The sequence below is a fragment of the Ranitomeya variabilis genome, chromosome 7 (assembly GCF_051348905.1).
Source record: "Ranitomeya variabilis isolate aRanVar5 chromosome 7, aRanVar5.hap1, whole genome shotgun sequence".
NCBI lineage: Eukaryota > Metazoa > Chordata > Amphibia > Anura > Dendrobatidae > Ranitomeya > Ranitomeya variabilis.
The window spans coordinates 97,624,794-97,646,568 of NC_135238.1; the positions used below are offsets into that span (position 1 = coordinate 97,624,794).

General features: G+C 43.1%; 1 protein-coding gene across 5 annotated transcripts in view; it reads right to left on the reverse strand.

The window, feature by feature from the left end:
• SLC29A4 (solute carrier family 29 member 4) overlaps window positions 1-21,775 on the reverse strand; it is an 831,354-nt gene that overhangs the window by 189,473 nt on the left and 620,106 nt on the right. For all 5 annotated transcript variants that reach the window (XM_077275614.1, XM_077275613.1, XM_077275616.1 and 2 more), the window contains one exon: window positions 5,451-5,704. In XM_077275614.1, coding sequence (XP_077131729.1) covers window positions 5,451-5,704 — 254 coding nt within the window. The remainder of the gene's footprint in view (window positions 1-5,450; window positions 5,705-21,775) is intronic.

Here is a 21,775-nt window from a genome sequence, read left to right on the forward strand (position 1 = left end):
CCCCACCTACTGTGAGGGCTGTGATTGGTGCTACGTCACAGAGCACCAATCACAGCCTGTCACATGCTTCTTTTTTTTTTTATACAACTTTGTCAGCTTTGCTGTGATTGGCTGGTGAGAGTTCGCCAGCCAATCACAGCGATTGCCGACGCGGGGGGGTGGATCAGCCCCACGTGGTGACGTGCCAGGATGGTCTGCTATGAGAAACAGCAGCCATCCTCACCCGGTCACTGCGCGATGCAGCGCAGTGACCGGAAATAGCAGCGCCGTACTAGTACTGCAGTTTGCGGGAATGCAGTTCCCGCAGAGCAGTACTAGTACGGCGCATGTCAGGAAGGGGTTAAATCAGAGTCATATCGCACAAAATAGTTAATAAATAACATTTCCCACATGTCTACTTTACAGCAGAACAATTTTGGAAACATAATTTTATTTTGTTAGGAAATTCTAAGGGTTAAAATTTGACCAGCGATTCCTCATTTTTACAACACAATTTGCAAAAACATTTTTTAGGCACCGCCTCACATATGAAGTGATTTTGAGGGGCCTATATGACAGAAAATACCCCAAAATTACACTATTCTAAAAACTGAACCCCTCAAGGTGCTCAAAACCACATTCAAGAAGTTTATTAACCCTTCAGTTGCTTCACAGGAATTTTTGGAATGTGGAAGAAAAAAATAAACATTTACTTTTCTTTCACAACAATTTTCATTTAGACCAAATTTGTTTTTACTTTCGGAAGGGTAACAGGAGAAAATGGACCATACATTTTGTTGTGACATTTCTCCTGAGTATGCCGATACCCCATATGTGCGGGATCATGGCAGGGCTCAGAAGGGAAGGAGCACCGTTTCACTTTTTGAATGTAAAATTTTCTGGCATAATTAGCAGATGCCATGTCGCGTTTGAAGAGCCCCTGATGTGCCTAAACAGTGGAAATCCCCAACAAGTGACACCATTTTGGAAACCAGACCCCTTTGGGACCTTATCTAGATGTGTATTGAGCACTTTGACCCCCCAGGTGCTTCACAGAAGTTTATAATGTTAAGCTGTGAAAATAAAAATAAACATTTTTCCCACAAAAATCTTTTTTAGCTACAAATTTTGTATTTTCATAAGGGCAAAAGGAGAAAATGGACTCCAAAGTTTGTTGTGCAATTTCTCCTGAGTTCTCTGAAACCCCATATGTGGTCAAAGACTACTTTTGAGATACAGTGCAAAGCTCAGAAGGGAAGTAGCGCCATATTACAGTGCAGATTTTGATGCACTTGTTTGAGGGTGCCATGTTACATTGGCAAAGCCCCTGATGTGCCAGAACAGCATAAGCCCCCATAAGTGACCCCATTTTACCAATTAAACCTCTCAATGATGATGGGGGTGCAGTGATTATATTGACACCACGGTTGTGTCACAGAATTTTATACCATTGGACAGTGAAGAAAAAATTATTTACATTTTTACCACCAAGATTATGTGTTAGCCCCAAGTTTTACATTTTCACACTAGGAAATGGGTAAAATGGCACCAAAATGTGTCCCACAATTTCCACTGAATGTAGAAATACCCCATATGTGACTGTACAGTGCTACTTTGCCATACGGAGTGACTCGGGAGGGACGGAGCGCTATTTGTCTCCTGGAGCGCAGATTTTCCTAGACAAGTTTGTGGATTCCATATAAAGAGCCCCTAAGTAAAGAGCCCCTAAGTGCTAGAAAAGCAGACCCCATTTTGGAAATTATAACACTTTGGGAATTTATCTACAGATGTAGTGACGATTTTGATTCCATGGTTGTTTTCCAAAACAGGCAGCAGTGGATGTTGCTGAGTGAAAATTGCAAACTGCCGTTGTAGTGACCAGTACGCTGTAGTCACCAGTACATTATGCCCAGCTCATGCTTCTGGAGACGTGCACCTGTAAATTAGGTGGGCTCTCCTCACTACAGAAATGCCAAACATGTGGGCGCTAAATGTGGTTTAGACACACTGAGGCTCAGAAGGGAGGGGGAATTGGATTTGGGAGTGGAGAATTTACTGAATTTCTTTTGGGGAGCGAGGAGCCATTTAGCTTTTCCAGAGCCCTTGTGCTACCAGTAACGTGGAAGCCCCCTATATTTCCATTAACAGATGACAGATCTGAGTGGGGACTTGCTTTTTTGTGTATGGAATTGAAGCTTTTATTGGGAACATTTTACATAATGTTTGGGATTACATTTATCTGGCGCTCTACGCTGCGCACTTACTTTGGGGTTTCCATCTAATCTCCGAGTGATGTGACAAATGAAGCCCACGAGGGATCCAGTCACTATAATGAGGCAGCATATTTACTCTGGACTCCGTCTGGCCTCTGTTCGGCGGTGTCCTTTTCAGAAGTGCACAAAACTGTGGCCGATGGCACTTTTATGTAATCCTAAAAAGATGGACACCGCCGGATCACAGGTCACACGGTGTCCACAGTGTTTCCATCTGCCTCATTATAGAGAATCTTCCTCTGGAGGTTCTGTCTGAATCACATATTTCAGAGATTTACATGGAAACCCTGGTGAAAGTGCTCAGCTCAGAGTGCAGGATAAATGTGTGCCGAGCCTTACTGCGATCTTTGGGAGGCAGAATGAAAAGATCAACAGCAGGTGAAGAATTGGTTTAATTTACTTTTTATGCCATTCCTCGTGCGGTATAAGTGATTAGGCGACTTATTGTTCGGGTAGGTGCGATTACAGCGATACCAGATTTATATTGGGTTTATATGGAAGGAGGCTTCTTGGGTCCTGCCCTCTGCAGGCACTGGGAAGCCACCTTACCTGCAGGAGCCGGAAGGACCCCGTGGCCATCTTGGGGCCGGGGTCTCCATGGAGACCATCAGGACAACGCGATCAGATAGCATTATCCTGATAGAAGAGCAAGAGCAATACTAGTATGGTGCATGTCGGGAAGGGATTAAACAATTCTGGACTGCCTATATGAGGATATCAAGTGTTTGGATGCTTCTGATATATTTTTTGGCAACATCTGAGTTAATTAAAGACACACCTTTGGATGTATTTTAATGCACACCTGAAACACACTGCTTATTTGTGTAGCATCATGGGAAAGTCTCAATAAATCAGACGAGATACCAGGAAGAGAATTGTGGACTTGCACAAGTCTGGCTCATCCTTGGGTACAATTTCAAAATACCTGAAGGTGCCTCATTCATTTGTACATACAATAATTAAATATATCACATTTAGTTAGGTAATGTAATATTGTATTTTAAATTGTTTGATTTTGATGATCCCAAAAAATTACAAGTACAAACAAAATGGGAATTTCCAGCCATCATACCGCTCAGGAAGGAGATGGGTTCTGCTTTGGTCCAACATGTGCATATCAACCCCAGGACAAAAGCAAAAGACCATGTAAAATGGCGGAAGCTGGTAAGATTGTGATAATATCCACAGTAAAATGAGTACTGTATCAACATGGGCTGAAAGTCCACTCTGCCAGGAAGAAGCCATTACTCCAAAAGAAACATAAATAAGCCAGATAAAAGTTTGCAAATGAACACAGGAGCAAATACCTTCATTTTTGGAGACATGTCCTATGGTCTGTCGAAACTAAAAGTGAACTTTTGGGGCATAATGACCATTGTTACATTTGGAGGAAAAAGGGAGAAGCTTGGAGGCCTAAGAACACCATCCCAGCTGTGAAACATGGGGGTGGCTGTATCATGTTGAGGGGTTGTTTTGCTGCAGGAGAGACTGGTGTACTTCACAAAATAGATGGCATCATGAGAAAAGAAGATTATGTGGCAACACTGAAGCAACATCTCAAGACATCAGCCAGGAAGGTAAAGTTTGGGCAAAAATGGGTCTTCCAAATGGAAGATGAACTGAAGCATACTGCCAAAATGGTAACAAAGTGGCTTAAGGATAACAAAGTCAATGTTTTGGAATGGCCATCACAAAGCCCTGATCTCAATCCTACTGAAAATTTATGGGTAAAGCTGAAAAGGCTTGTGCGAGCAAGGCGACCTACAAACCTGGATCAGTTACACCAGTTTTGTCATTAGGAATACTAATGAAATGTATGTAAACTTTTGACTTTGGAATTTTTAAAATATAAAACATGACATTATATATATATATATATATATATATATATATATATATATACATATATATATATATATATATATATATATATGTATGTATGTATGTATGTATGTATGTATGTGTGTATGTGTGTATGTATGTGTGTGTGTGTGTTCAACTGGATTTATTACTCCATAAACCCCAGCAGCACACACATAAATCACTAATGGGTTGGGGAATGCTCGCTTGGCAGCAATTAAACATACACCAAGACTGTATTATCTTTCAAAGTTCAACTGGGTTTATTACTCCATAAACCCCAGCAGCACACACATGTAACAGCCTTCAGATCCAGCAAAACAAAGTAACAGTGTTCATAACATGGCTCTGCTCCATCAGGACTGTGGCCATTTGGTAGAGTCCAGTATTCAGGCTCGCTCTGGAGCGAAACAAAGAGTCTGGTTTACCTGCTTGACAGCGTTGCAGGTTTTCACCGGCTGGCATCACACGGGTCCTGACCTCTGGAGAAGCTGCCTTACGGGGATCACCAACTTGCCTGGCAGGCACACATCAGTCAGTTCCAGACCCACTTAAGGACGGTAGCTTCCCCAACACAGTAGCCGTCACCGGCCCTGCAGATCCTTGGCCTCACCTCGTGCTCTTCAGGGATCCGGTCCACACACTGGACCTCCCAACACCCAGGCCTTTCCTCTCACAAGACCTTACAGACAAGAACCATTCAGGTCCATACACTCAGAACCATGTGACCCACACCCTGGTCACATTACATACTTGTAACCACTCCAATAGGTGGGAGGTGTGAGTGGTTAGTCAGACCCGCCCAGCTCTCCGACTAACCCTGCAAGTGTCCCTTTAAAACTACACAAATACTTGTGGGACTCCAGGTCCCAGAACAACCTTACTTCAGGCTTACAGTGCAGAGTCTCTGCGACAAATACTGGCCATTTACAATAATGCCAGATGTTGTCTCATCATCACAGTTATGCCTGCGACTGACATGCATTCCCATGGCCTTGATACGCCTCCGTGTGTATTCTGAGGAGACCATGCAGAGACCCCTACCAGGGGTCACTGCATCACTATATATATATATATATATATATATATATATATATATATATATATATATATATATATATATATATTACAAAGGAAAGATGTCATCTTTAACTTTAGACTTTTAGAGATGATTTTATATTCAACTTGCTTAACTGTTCACAATAACAGTAGTTTTGTCCAGGGTGCCCAAACTTTTCCATGCCACTGTATATATACCAGGATGGGGGAGTGCCCAGTCCAAATCTTATTGTTATTACATTTTTTATTTCAGACACAACTATACAAAAAAAAACTTACATTTTCTCCGTAGGTACTGTGATGCACTTTATAATGGAAACTTGGTTCTGAGATATTCCGACATGACATTTGTATTAGAGCTTTGTTTGTGTAGTACTGAACAAATTGAGTTCTCCTCACAAGCAAGTGCAAAACAAAGCACATTAATTCCAGAGAGATGGAGATGAGAAAAAAGATAATGGTGCTTTCTTTTTCATTTGGTAGAAGAAGTTTGGTGAATATTCGGCTAAGAGAGATAATTACTCCAGCAGTACCTAGAAATGAAATTGAAAGGGTTTTATCTTTTAATAAATTAATTAGTACTCTTGGACATATAAAACTAGGCTCATTGGTGATACCAACTATCCATTTTAATGCCATGGGATTGTGGAGCAAGTGGCATTGCAAAGGCTGTAATAAAGTTTGATGTTATTGATTCTAAAGCTTATCTGTCATTTCAGATGGCTTTTTAGAATAAGCTGAATTATGCTGTACATGAGAAATAACCATTTCTGTTAATTATATAATCAGGTCCAGAAATGTTTGGCTTTTATCCAAAGTCATATTGCACGGCTCGTTGAAGGGTCGATATTGACTTTTAGGATCGCTGCTTCATCTAGGTAGCATTAGAGATCAAGTCCTCTTCCTTTCTGAAGAGACAATTTGCATATTTAAGGCTACGTTCACATTTGCGGTCAGCGCCGCAGCGTCGGGCGCCGCAGCGGCGCCGCATGCGTCATGCGCCCCTATATTTAACATGGGGGCGCATGGACATGCGTTGTGCTGCGTTTTGCGCCGCATGGCCGCAAGCGTTGGACGCAAGAAACGCTTCAAGTTGCATTTTTTTTGCGTCCAACTTTCGGCCAAAAAGGACGCATGCGGCGCAAAACGCAGCGTTTTAGCGTGCGTTTTGCCGCGTTTTTGTTTGCGTTGTGCGCTGCGGCGCCGACGCTGCGGCGCACAACGCAAATGTGAACGTAGCCTAATTTCCCAGAGGAGAATGCATGGCTTTTAAGTCTCCTCACTCTGATATGCCAGGACTGACATGTCACTTTCCACAAGACAATTTGCATATGCTTAAGACAAAACTTAAAGGGAACCTGTCACCAGAAAAAACACTATTAACCTGCATATATGAGGTTAATCTACATGAAAATAGTGTTATTAACGTGTCCGGTGCCCAAACTAAACTAAACTCTATGGGGAGAAAATTAACTTTGTTCCTCCCGGCAGCATTTCAGTTTCAGTCACCCCTCTGAGTATACTAAGTGGTGGCTGTAACTGTGCCCCCAGCCCTGACTGAGACTGGCTCACTAAAAACTAAAATGCTCACTAAAAAGAATCTGCATTTTAACTTTGCTTCTCTCACACAATGTGCTCCTCCCATGTCCCACCCACTCCTCTCTCTATAGACTTCACTAGGCAGCTGTAACCTGATTCCTCAGTAAGCCGGAAGACATTTTTCGTATGAGTAAGACATATTTTAGGTTTGGTGAACTGAAAAAGAGTGACCTGTCAATCAAAGATCAGTGCGGAATGGAGGGCGGGAATAAGGGAGAGGGCACAGCAGAGTTGGAAATGCAGTGTACTTTAGATAAAAACTTCAAGGATGGATCTCTCAAACATGCCCCAATACTACAAACAAGGGATAAATGTAATAAGTGTTAAAGGGGCTATAAGGGGTTGAATATGGTGCTCCCATGTCCTCTTTAAAACCTGAGTGGATCGCAAAACAAAAAAAATTCGGAAAAAAAAATACTATAAAAGCTAACACATTTTCCAGTAATATTTGCTCAGTAATATGCATTGTTCTGACAACATTCAAAGCAAAGTAGAAACAAACATTCTCCCAGATATCCCCAGATATCAAGGGGGATATACTCATATTGTATCTTTATTATTTAGCTGGCCAGTTAAGATATCTAAGGTCTTGGCTATTGAATGAAGACAGACTTAATGCTGAAGCACTTTTAGGGCACTGCCTTAACATTAAATCATTCTGGGCCTTATTGGAGGTTGGATTCCCAACTACATTGCTCTGTACTCCATGCTGCACTGTTCCATAATGTCATCCATTCTGGGCCTTATTGGAGGGTACATAAAACCCCCAAATAAATTATTGCCTATTCACAGAATGGCAGGGCAGATAAGGAAAGCGTGTAAATATTTGATAAGGGCAACTGAATTGAGGAATAACTGAATACACGGATGTTTTCACTAATGCGGATTGATTTTTTGATATAGTATGTAGTTATTATCATTAATCACATTTTTTCAAATGAAACATTTCCTTTCTTTGACCAAATGAAAACACCTAAACAAGGGTGCCCTCTCAACCAACAGAGGGCATAGGTATGCGACTCTTTATAGGTTTTCTGTGTTTTGACCTAGAGGTCTAGGTCAAAACACAGAAAACCTATAAAGAGTTGCACTAGGTAGTGGAGCAATGACAAATGTCAGAGAATCAAATAGTTCATTAATAAGTGGTTTGATTATTAATCAAAATTCCACACCAAAGCAGTAGAGGTATCAAAAACGATCAGTGCAAGTTTATTAACGTATCAAATATACATATACAAAATACATTTATGGACAAACAATGGTGAATGGGAAATGACAGCTAAAGAGGTCAGTATCACAAGATGGAAAAAATACTGATAAGAAACACATAAAAATCCAACCTTCCCTATTGCAGCCTCAAAACGGCATATGCTCTAAGATCATAGTGGGTGGATACCAGAAAAGAGGCCTCCTGACGAAGCCACCGACGGCGAAACGCGCGTCGAGGCTCTTTCCCCCTTTGCAGCACCGCGACATTCTACCATCTACTACCAGCATGTCCCAAGGTATCTATGCAGCATTATTTAGTGCTTTAACATGTATCTTTTAGACACCTGGACTGCTGGTTTAGCTCATTAATGCTCCTGATCTCTACACTCATTAGGATCTTCCCCCAGGAAGTCCTGTAATTTTCGGGTTAATTACTTTTGTGGGTTTGTTATACTTTAATGTATATAGATATATTATGACCTCTTTTCTGGTATCCACCCACTATGATCTTAGAGCATATGCCGTTTTGAGGCTGCAATAGGGAAGGTTGGATTTTTATGTGTTTCTTATCAGTATTTTTTCCATCTTGTGATACTGACCTTTTTAGCTGTCATTTCCCATCCACCATTGTTTGTCCATAAATGTATTTTGTATATGTATATTTGATACGTTAATAAACTTGCACTGATCGTTTTTGATACCTCTACTGCTTTGGTGTGGAATTTTGATTAATAATCAAACCACTTATTAATGAACTATTTGATTCTCTGACATTTGTCATTGCTCCACTACCTAGTGCGACTCTTTATAGGTTTTCTTTGACCAAATGAAGTCTGTATTTGGTATCTCACGTTTTTGCTTTTATAGGTATTTACAATTTTGACATGTAATCACAAGTCTGCTCCCTCATCCTAGACAGAGTCCCATCATACCCTTTGATAGTGGTAATTATAGGGAACCTGTCATGTCTTACTTGTGTATTAAACTGCCCCAATGTGCAACACTGACATTGTTTTCGCAAAGAAAAGCTCTCAGTAGATATGTGTAAAAACATTTTATATCATTAGTAGATTGTATCACATACATTTAGCTTCAGGAGTGGCGCTTTTTACCTCTTCAGTCAGTCAGTCATGGTCCTGTTCAAAATTATTCACACCCACCGCATTGTGATAGATTGCCGTGACTGACCGGACGTCACTGCAACGGCCTATGGAATCCCATGCTTTCGCACTTCATATCAGCCCCCAGCGAATGCGCACTGAATGTGGATGCACGTCCCCAGGTTCTTTTCTTTTTTTTTTTTTTAAATCAGATCATTTTTATTACGAGAATTACACAATAACATTTTTACAAAAAGAGATCAGTAAAACGAAGAGATTTTCAGTATTACATGGTATCATTATATATTATTGCTATACATAAAACACAAAGTTTTCATCTTCCAAGGATTTGATTTTTTCCATTCAAGCTAGTACAACCCTCCAACCTCAACTCCCTCACCCCCGATAACACTACTATATTTATACTATTTTATTTGTTTGATTTATACACATTAGAATATCAGCCATTCAGTTATAATAATTACCTTGCATGGGTAATGACCATACCTATATCATTTAACCTGGAAGATCATACCACAAGTGTTCCTGAAGCCAGAAATTGTCATATGTTATCTTTCAGGATTATTCCTGATTGCAGGCCTGGAACATTCAACCAGGGTCCCTAGATGTTGTCAAATTTCTTGATTGCTTTTCTCTTTCTATGTACCCCTTTTCCAACCAAATAATATTGTTTAACTTATTTATTAACTCATTAACTGTCGGTGGTTGAGAAATAAATTTAAGTACTTGATACCAGGTTTGCGAAAGATCGTTAGCCATCAAAAGTGACCAATTCTCTCAAATATCCCAATATACATATTTTGGGGTTTGCTTGATTCGCACACCAAATATTATTAACCCCTTTCCGACATTTGCAGTACATATACTGTACGTCATGGTCGGCAGGGACTTTCTGACTGATGCAGTGTATATATACATCACGTCAATCATACAATCACCGTGACTAATTGCACGGTGATCACATGATTCTCCCTGCTGTTTCCCACAGCAGTGAACATGGCGCCTTCATCCCAGGGGGGTGGTGAGGCCCCACCGCACAAATACGATCGCTGTGATTGGCTGTTCAGTCAATCGCAGTGCTTCAGAGAGAGTGCTGTAAGAACCCCGATCATAGGCTGGAGCCTAGCAACGCCGGCGTCACCAGGGCCAGCTCTGATTGGTGTGATCGATGAGGACAACGATCGCACCATACAGCGCGCACAGACGCAGTGTGACCTCGCACTGACCTCCCTTTACTTCCTCACTCTAGATGTGGATTTGTACAGGCCAGAACAACGGCCATTTCGTGTGTCTCTTACACATTAACGTTTGCAGGTAAAAATCACGCAAAACAGCTGTCATCCACCACAGAACCGACTCCCCCGCCTCCACAATTTTAATCTTGATGTATTGAATAAACAAGATTTTTTTACCGGAAAGCAGAGTGCCACCTCTTCACTTCTTTGAATGGATTCCTGATGACAATGGGGTGCTGCACCTGTATCGATGAAGCTGAAGCACTGCCAGCCTGCTGTGGATCCATCAAGTTCTGCACATTGTGTCTCTATGCTTGTTTTCAAAAGAAAGAAGAGTTCCTGATCTCTCCCTGATCAGTACTTGATCGCTTGATTTTTTGTAGTTTTTTTTTCGTGCATCCTGCAGCCATTGAGCACTGATCAATGATGCAAATCATTGATCAACATCCATGCTCACTGCTTTCCAGGACTTCTTTTGTCCCTATCCATCCCGCCCATCATCCCATCATCTCCGTGCGTGCATACTGCAGCCGCCGAGTATTATTCAGTGATGCAAATCATTGATCTGCACTAGTGCTTGCTTTTTTCACTAACTACTTTTTCTCCCCCCTTTTCACTACTCTACTCTGTGTGTGCGTCCTACAGCATAGATCAGTTGCACACAACTGATTAGCAAGCGTGCTCATTTTTGCCAAGAAGTTTTCTTTTCCTCTCTTTATTTTATCCCCTTTTGCACCACAGCCGTCGAGTGCTGGTTGGTGAAGAGCATCAGTTACAGGCCTCCGGTAATTTTTTTTTGGGCCAAAAAAGAATCAAGTAAAAAATCATTTAGATTAGTTGATAGGATTAGATTAGGGACAGTAAAATATACCATAATAATAGTCATCTAGTAAAGCATTAAAAAAGTACCGCAATTTAGATTAGTTGATAGGACTAGATTAAGGACAGTAAAATATACCGTAGTAATCATCGTCTACTTTAAGTTTTTACTGAATTGAGTAAGGGATAGTGTAATTTATATATATAATTGTCTAAGGGTCTGTTTGTCTGTAACCGAAATCCTGCGTCGCTGATTGGTCGAGCCCGGCCGGCCTCGACCAATCAGCGTTCATAAATAAACTACATACATATACTAGAATGAGAATAAAAAGAAATTGTGCTCCCAACACAGTAAGGCCAAAAAACCAATCACAACAGAGGATATTAATAATTCAATATTTATTCATTAAATGGTATTAATATAAATTATAAAAATTTCCAAAATTTAAAACCAAGAATAATTCATATACATGTATTTAATATAATATATTTAATATACTAGTGCCCATACCTATTTGGCAGCCATTATATATATTTTATATATGTACACACCCGTAAGGACTTAAACACACCCATTGTGGTTGAACAACACCTTATTTAGAGATACAACAGGAGAACTACAAAATTATTTTTATAAAATGGTGCAACAATGTGCATATAAAGGAAAGAGCAATATATACCAAAAATTATATATAGCAAATAAAGTGCATATAGTGCAAAAATTGCAAGTGCATTAAGTACAAACCAGTATATCACTAAGGTGTTTATAGATGAGTAATATATGAAGTCACTTACTTTTAATTATACGGGAATTTATTATATGGACCGCCAGTTAGGTATGGTGCACCCCGACGCGCGTTTCGGACGCACTGTTCCTTCGTCAGGGGGTGTAATGATGAATGATGTAGAATGAGAAAAACATGAAGGACAGTCTGTGAGGAAGAGAATAACATGGAGGACAGTCTGTGAGGGCGAGAATAACATGGAGGTCAGTGTGTGAGGGCGAGAATAACATGGAGGTCAGTGTGTGAGGGACAGAATAACATGGAGCACAGTCTGTGAGGGAGAGAATAACATGGAGGACAGTCTGTGAGGGTGAGAATAACATGAAGGACAGTCTGTGAGGGAAAGAATAACATGGAGGACAGTCTGTGAGGGCGAGAATAACATGAAAGACAGTCTGTGAGGGAGAGAATAACATGGAGGACAGTCTGTGAGGGAGAGAATAACATGGAGGACAGTCTGTGAGGGAGAGAATAACATGGAGGACAGTCTGTGAGGGAGAGAATAACATGGAGGACAGTCTGTGAAGGAGAGAATAACATGGAGGACAGTCTGTGAGGGAGAGAATAACATGGTGGACCGTCTGTGAGGGACAGAATAACATGGAGCACAGTCTGTGAGGGAGAGAATAACATGGAGGACAGTCTGTGAGGGCGAGAATAACATGAAAGACAGTCTGTGAGGGAGAGAATAACATGGAGGACAGTCTGTGAGGGAGAGAATAACATGGAGGACAGTCTGTGAGGGAGAGAATAACATGGAGGACAGTCTGTGAAGGAGAGAATAACATGGAGGACAGTCTGTGAGGGAGAGAATAACATGGAGGACAGTCTGTGAGGGAGAGAATAACATGGAGGACAGTCTGTGAAGGAGAGAATAACATGGAGGACAGTCTGTGAGGGAGAGAATAACATGGTGGACCGTCTGTGAGGGAAAGAATAACATGGAGGACAGTCTGTGAGGACGAGAATAACATGGAGGACAGTCTGTGAGGGCGAGAATAACATGGAGGTCAGTGTGTGAGGGAGAGAATAACATGGAGCACAGTCTGTGAGGGTGAGAATAACATGAAGGACAGTCTGTGAGGGAAAGAATAACATGGAGGACAGTCTGTGAGGGCGAGAATAACATGAAAGACAGTCTGTGAGCGAGAGAATAACATGGAGGACAGTCTGTGAGGGAGAGAATAACATGGAGGACAGTCTGTGAGGGAGAGAATAACATGGAGGACAGTCTGTGAAGGAGAGAATAACATGGAGGACAGTCTGTGAGGGAGAGAATAACATGGTGGACCGTCTGTGAGGGAGAGAATAACATGGAGGACAGTGTGTGAGGGAGAGAATAACATGGAGGACAGTCTGTGAGGGAGAGAACAACATGGAGGACAGTGTGTAAGGGAGAGAATACAAATTTTCCCCGTTTTTAAGTTTATCATATGGTAAAATAAATGGTGTCTTTGAAAACTATAAGTCATCCAGTAGAAAACAAGCTGTCATACAGCGATAGATAACTAATAAAGTTTTGACTCTTAAAATAAAGACAGGAGAAAAACAATGGCAATGTGCCCAATGGGTTAAAACATAAATGTAAGCACCAATGTTTATATGAATACTAGATGGTGGCCCGATTCTAACACATTGGGTATCTACTATATAATCGTCTAATTCTGTCTGTCTGTAACAGAAATCCCGCGTCATTGATTGGTCTCGCCAGCTGCCTGCGACCAATCAGCGACAGGCGCAGTCAAGCCGCGAATTGGCACAGGATTTGAACCACGCTTCGCTGATTGGTCGCGCCCGGCCGGCCGCGACCAATCAGCGATATTGGCTCGGGATTTAAACACCATTTCGCTGATTGGTTGTGCCCGGCCGGCCGTGAGCAATCAGCGACAGGCGCAGTCCGGCCGCGAATTGGCGCGAGATTTGAACCACGCTTCGCTGATTGGACGCGCCCAGCCGGCCGCGACCAATCAGCGATATTGGCTCGGGATTTAAACACCACTTCGCTGATTGGTCACGGCCGGCCGGGCACAACCAATCAGCGAAGTGGTGTTTAAATCCCGAGCCAATATCGCTCATTGATCGCGGCCGGCCGGGCGCGACCAATCAGCGAAGCATGGTTCAAATCTCGCGCCAATTCGCGGCCGGACTGCGCCTGTCGCTGATTGGTCACAGCCGGCCGGGCACAACCAATCAGCGACAGGCGCAGTCCGGCCACGAATTGGAGCGGGATTTGAACCACGTTTTGCTGATTGGTCGCGCCAGGCTGGCCACCACCAATCAGCGATATTGGCTCGGGATTTAAACACCGCTTCACTGATAATGTGTATATTTTACCCAGAAAATACTGTGTATTCATTGCATTATTCTTAAATCTTCATAAATAAACTACATACATATTCTAGAATACCCGATGCGTTAGAATCAGGCCACCATCTAGTAAAAAAATAATCAGATCCGCATGTCTTAAAGCCGTCAAGCGCTGATAACTGACTCACATCGGTGATCAACCTTCGGTTGATGTTTTTTTTTGTGAAAAGAGAATCAATCAAAAAATAAATTAGATTACAGACAGTAAAATAAACTGTAGTAATCGTCATCTACTACAGTATTTTTTACTGAACTGAGTTAGTGTAAATGCAGAAAAAAAGAATCATCGAGTACTGATCGCTGATGTACATCAGTGAACGGCCTCCATTTGTGACTTTTTTTTTAGTTGAAAAATAATTTTTAAAAAATTAGCTTAGGGACAATAAAAATATACTGGAGTAATCGTAGACTACTACAGTATTTTTTACTGACTTTAGATAGGATTAGTGTCAGAGCAGAAGCAAATCACATCCATGCGTGCTTCCCACAGCCGTCGAGCACTGATCGCTGATGAACATCAGTGAACGGCCTTCAGTTGTTGAGTCAGATTTAGTGTCGGTTGCGGGCGCTCAGTAATTTGTTTTTTTACAGACGTAAATTTAGGAAGTGTTTTTTACTTTACTGAATTTTATATTTTTCTTTCTATATATTTTTTTTTCTCTTCTAAATAAAAAAAGTTTACACCAATCACTTACACACATAACTGAATAAAATTTGGTAACACACACAAACACGACATATGTGAAAAAAATGTTGTCCCGCTTGTTTGCCGATCTTCTTCAAATCTTACAGCTGACTTTCAATCATAGGTAATATGGTTTTTTTTTTCAACCTATGTAATGCTGACAACCTCTGACAACTATACATGCAATTTATCGGACGCGGCAAAGGAGAATGCGGCCTGTGCCAGAAGGATGGCAGCGGCGACCCACCTTGACAGGTTCATGCGAGTGGAGGAGTGGTCCATGCATGAGCAAGGGGAGTTGGAGGCAGTGGTAGAAGAGGATGAGGAAGATCATGAGCAGATCCAGGAAGAGCCCATGGTGGGGGATAGCAGTGAGTCTGAAAGCCCGCATGGGAGAGTAGGAGCTGACGATTCAGGAATTAATGCTGCCTCCGCTATCACTGAGCCCACTATAAAGGATGTCTTTGCTGTAGTGAACTTCTGCAAATAGACTCTTACCACATTAACTCAGCAGGTACATGGCATTCAAGCTGAGATGCTGAACATGAGGGCTGCTATGCAAAGAGCAGATGCCAGGCTGGAGAGGAGGAGGAGAGGGTTAGTAATGCAGAAGATCAAATAGCTAAATTGCAAAAGGCCCAGAAACAGCATGACAAACAATTGGCAGACGTTACTGCCAAAAATGATGATCTGGAGAACCGCTCGCGGAGGAACAATATTCGGATAGTGGGAGTCCCGGAAAAAGCTGAAGGCCTTAATCCTACTGAATTCATAGAGAACTGGATACTACAAAAAATTGGCGCCGATGCACTCTCTAAAGTGTTTGTGGTTGAAAGAGCGCATAGAGTACCACTGAGACCCCTGCCTCCCGGCGTATATACTATTCTGGCAAAGATCTTGAACTATCATGATACAAACTTCATTTTGAGGAAAGCCAGGAATGTTAAAGACATGATGATTGATGGTCAGAACATCTACATCTATTCTGAGTATTCTGCAGCGGTACAGAAATTAAGAATGAGGTTTGGTGGAGTGAAAAAGAGACTGAGAGGTTTTGGTATCGCATACTCTATGTTGTACCCTGCCAAGCTGAGGGTGATTGCCTTTGAGAAGGCATATCTTTTCCAGTCCCCTGAGGAAGTCACTGAATGGATCCTACTGCCTCCTACTACAGATCCTCTCCTCCTTTGGCATCAAAGACCTCGCCCTATCCTGGATCTCCTCATACCTTTCCAACCGCACATTCAGCGTCTCCCACTCCCACACTACCTCCTCATCCCACCCTCTCTCTGTTGGAGTCCCCCACGGCTCTGTTCTAGGACCCCTACTCTTCTCAATCTATACACTTGGCTTGGGACAACTCAAAGTCCCATGGATTCCAGTACCACCTATATGCTGATGACACTCAGATCTACCTCTCTGGCCCAGACATCAACGCTCTGCTGTCCAGAATCCCAGAGTGTCTATCAGCCATATCCTCCTTCTTCTCCTCTCGCTTCCTCAAACTCAATGTGGACAAATCTGAACTCATCATCTTTCCTCCATCACATAGATCTTCCTTACCTGACCTATCTATCGCAATCAATGACATCATGCTTTCCCCCGTACCGGAAGTCCGCTGCCTCGGAGTAACCTTCGACTCTGCCCTGTCCTTCAAACCGCACATCCAAGCTCTGTCCACCTCCTGTCGCCTCCAGCTCAAAAATATCTCCAGAATCCGTTCTTTCCTCAACCGTCAATCTATTAAAATGCTTGTGCATGCCCTCATCATCTCCCGCCTTGACTACTGCAACATCCTTTTCTGTAGCCTCCCTGCTAACACCCTTGCACCTCTCCAGTCCATCCTTAACTCTGCTGCCCGATTAATTGATCTCTCTCCTCGCTACTCCTCTGCTTCCCTCCTCTGCAAATCTCTTCACTGGCTCCCATTCCCTCAGCGTATCCAGTTCAAATTACTAATACTGACCTACAAAGCCATCCATAACCTGTCTCCTCCATATATCTCTGAACTAATCTCCCGATATCTTCCCTCACATAATCTCCGGTCCTCCCAAGACCTCCTTCTCTCCTCCACACTTATTTGCTCCTCATCCAATCGCCTCCAAGACTTCTCCCGAATATCCCCCATCCTCTGGAATTCTCTGCCCCAACACGTCCGACTATCAACCACATTCGGATCCTTCAGACGGAACCTGAAAACCCATCTCTTCAGGAAAGCCTACAGCCTGCACTGACCCCGCTGCCTCCTCATCACTACCGAAGCTACCGCCTCACCAACACCGGAGCTCCTGCAACCCTCAACCTATTGTCTCCTTCCCCATAATCCTGTAGAATGTAAGCCCGCAAGGGCAGGGTCCTCGCCCCTCTGTATCAGCCTGCCATTGTTAGTTTGTTTACTGTAAGTAATATCTGTAACTTGTATGTAACCCATACTCATGTACAGCACCATGGAATCAATGGTGCTATATAAATAAATAATAATAATAATAATAATAATAATAATAATAATAAAATGGATCGAACTTAGGAGCTGGCTGAGTGGTGTCAATCCTGAATGGTTTTTTTTCTGGTTTTCCTATTTATGAACATTTTTTTTTTATATTTTGGACTGTCACCTGTTGTGCTGTGACGTAGCGGCGAACTACTGTAGCTTACTAAGAGGGTTGTTTTGGCTTGAACTGTTTACTAAAGGCGGGAGGGGGAGGAGGGGCGTAGTGACTGTTATTTTATAGTCTATATGAGAGAGTGTTTTTTTAGTGCGTGTAACCGTAGAGGAAAGTGAAGGGGGCTGGATTAGGCACTTTTACCCACTCTCAGATACAGATGCTAACTTTTGGAGGGTGAATGGGGTTTGGAGTTGGGAGTTTAAGTTTGTATGGGGGGATTGTTTGGTGGGAAGGTGGAGAGGCAGGGAGGGGGAAGGGGGGTGGAGAACGAAGGGGGGAGAGAGGGTAGACTGCAAGAATTGGGGCTCTTTTGGGTACTAATGTTGGTCATAACAGTTTTCAATACAATATGGCTAGACAAATCAAAGTAATTGGTTGGAATATTCGGGGCCTTGCTGACAGGAGTAAGAGACCGGCTGTGTTGCAGCTTGCTCTCTCCTTTAAATCATCTATTTTGTGCCTGATGGAAACACACCAGGTCAAAGAGAAAATTGGGGTTTTGGCTAGAAAGTGGATTCGGCATTCATATCATGCTACTTATTCTAATGAAGCAAGGGGGGTTTCGGTCTTGGTCCACACCTCGGTACCATATGAAGAGGTGTGTTTGGATAAGGATGGATAGTATGTGTATATAGTGTGTCGTGTGTATGTGCAATTGTTGTGTCTGGTTGCAGTGTATTTTCCGCCACCATACTTGGGAACGAAATTGCATGAGATTCTGGAACGAAACAGAGTGGGGATACCGTTGTTGGTGCTTGGCGATATGAATATTTTGCACTGGGAGCTGGATAAACATGGGGGTGGCATGAGCGGCACGGCAGAGGACATTGAAACGTCCTTTGCAAAACATAAAAGACATTGGATTGCTGGATTTGTGGAGAGTTAGAAATTTGAATGTGAGATGCTACTCGTGCTTTTCGGCTTCTCATAATTCTATGTCGCAAATCGATATGGCACTTGGAGATAGACAACTGGATGCGTGGGTTAGGAAGGTGGATTACTTACCTATGGTGGCCTCAGATCATAAACCTATAGAGGTGGTAATTCAGATTGGTTCGGGAAGTGTGGGACAAAGAGGGGAGTGGAAGGTTCATCCAGCCTGGTCAAAATCAGTTTTAGAGATAAACTTGGCACACGCGTCGTGAGATGCAGTGAAGATTTAATATAAACAAAGTACATACAGTAGACGTTTCGGTCACTTTCAGACCTTCATCAATGTACCTCACTTTGAGATTACAGATTTTGGGGTCACAAAGGGTAAAATACCCCACTTGTAATAGGACAGCAGTCTTAGGTAAGGCCGTAACAGGCGCAAATGGCAGAAGTAACGGATGCGGCATCCACCGCTAGTCCAGTGCATCTGAGTGAGGTACATTGATGAAGGTCTGAAAGTGACCGAAACGTCTACTGTATGTACTTTGTTTATATTAAATCTTCACTGCATCTCACGACGCGTGTGCCAAGTTTATCTCTAATATTGTACGGCTTGGGCACCTACTTGAGCACCACGACCATAGTAGTGCCTACGGACTTTTTCCAAAACTTGATCAAAATAAATTGACACAGAGAAAATTAAGGGGGAGCTGGAATCCATCGCTAGTCCAGTGCATCTGAGTGAGGTACATTGATGAAGGTCTGAAAGTGACCGAAACGTCTACTGTATGTACTTTGCTTATAATAAATCTTCACTGCATCTCACGACGCGTGTGCCAAGTTTATCTCTAATATGGTACGGCTTGGGCACCTACTTGAGCTCCACGACCATAGTAGTGCCTACGGACTTTTTTAAAAACTTGGTCAAAATAAATTGACATAGAGAAAATTAAGGGGGAGCTGGAATGGTTTTTCAGGACAATAAAGGGACCATGACTGAGTAAACTGTATGGGACGCCATGAAGGCCTTTCTTAGAGGCCTGTTCATTAGGGACATTTCCAAACTTAAGAATGAATCTAGGCTGGAGGAGTGCCTGGCCTGGAGGACTTGTGGAGTGCAGAGAGTGAAGCGGTGAGTCGGCCCACCCCAGAGACGCAGGGGCGCCTAAAGGGAGCACAAGAAATAGTGGAAAATATTCATTTAAAAACCGCTAAAAAGAGTCAGGAGTTCCAGAGGATGTCATTCCACGAGGACGGTGAAAAGATTGGCCATCTCTTGTTGATAGCAGCTGCCCAGAGGGAGTCGTCTTATGTGTATAGTCTGTATGATGATCAAGACAGGCTGGTAGTGGAGACAAAGGACATTCTGAATGTAAAAACACTTGAATCCGCGCTAGAGGAGTAATGGAGCCAATGACACAATTAAACGATACTGAAGCCCCCACACATAGAGAGAGTATACTAGATCCCCCAGGGGGTGTTGTGTGCCGTGCTCACCCGACCACCGTAAATACACTGCGACTAGTACCACGTTACTAGTACCACGTAACAACAAGTCCTTAACCAATAACTACAATAATGTTGCTGATGACACGCAGGAACTCACCAGTAGAGTTGCGGCAACACGTGTCGTGATGGATGTAGTCCTAAGCGGGAAAAGGTGGTCCGGCGTGTAGAGGAATTATCAGAGCGGCGGGCGGGCAGAGGGGATCAACCGCACCGCAGCGCGGTGATACGGAAGCTGCGTAGAGCCAGGGAAAGCCCCGGCCGGTGGCGTCCCTGGATACGAGCAGGGAAGGGGGAGTGGCTGGCCAAAGGCTCAGCGTGTGACGTCACAACAATAGTACGGGGCAACACAGGGACCAAAAACCCTGTGGCACCACCCTGTTTTGTTTCCTTGCAGCTGAGGTGTTTCTATTCTCTGCGAGGTAGCGCGGGTGGATTTCTTGACATTCTGAATGTATTTGGGAGGTTCTATGGAGAGTTGTATTGTTCCAAGCTACTGGCTTCAAGGGAAGAGATTTTAAGCTTTCTGGAGGGGGTGGGCCTGATGCAACTCAGAGTGGAGGATACTGACAGTTTGGAAAAACTCTTCCCAGTAGAAGAGCCGGAGGAGGCGTTGACTTCCAAGGTGAACGATAAGGCTCCTGGGGCAGATGGGCTACCAGTTGAAGTATACAAGAAGCTTAAGAATGTGATGTTACCTAGATTGTGCGAAGTATTTCAGGGGGCCCTTGGGGAGGGACTGCTACCGGAGTCAATGAGCGAGGCAACGATTGTGGTTTTGCCCAAGGAGGATAAAGATGCTCGGAGACCGGAGTCGTATAGGTCCATTTCACTTCTGTCGGTGGATGCCAAGTTATTTGCTAAAGTTCTGGCAGGTAGGCTGGCGAGGGTGGTTACTGGTGTGATTCACCCGGACCAGTCTGGGTTTATGCCTAATAAATCAACAGCCATTAATCTGAGAAGGTTATACTTAAATATTCAATTGCCTGCGAATAATGTGGGATGCAGGGCGGTGGAATTTTTTGATGCTCATAAGGCGTTTGACAGTGTGGAGTAGGACTATCTGTGGCTGCTGTTTGGGCAAATGGGTTTTGGGCCGATATTCATTTTTTGGGTAAGGTTGTTCTATTCCTCTCCGATGGCAAGAATAAGGGTGAATGGAGAAAGATCAGATAAATTTGATCTTACCAGAGGGACCCGGCAGGGATGTCCTCTCTTCCCATTATTGTTCGTCCTCGCGATTGAGCCACTTGCTGCTCATATTCGGAGAGCAGCTGAGGTAAAAGGCTTTAAGTATGGCCCAGTGGAGGAAAAGATTGCACTCTATGCAGACGATGTTCTCTTATTTCTGCAGGATCCCCTGGAGTCCTTGAGTCAGGCGGTGGCTATTGTCGAGCGGTTTGGGGAAATGTCTGGCTTAAAGATAAATTGGGATAAATCCAATCTTATGGATTGGGAGAGTTTGGATGTACTAGACTTAGAGTAGTTGATCAATTTAAATATCTGGGAATACAGATTGCCTTGCCGATCACGGAATATTTTAGATTGAATGTGCTACCGCTCCTGGCTAAATTTAAAGGCCCAGACTCGGTGCAAGATGCGTCTCTCGGTGGTGGGTAGGAAGAACCTGTCTAAAATTATACTTATGCCGAAGCTCCTATATGTACTTCATAATTCACCGATTTGGCTCCCATGGGATCTATTCCAGATACTTAATTCCATATTTCAAGACTTGGTCT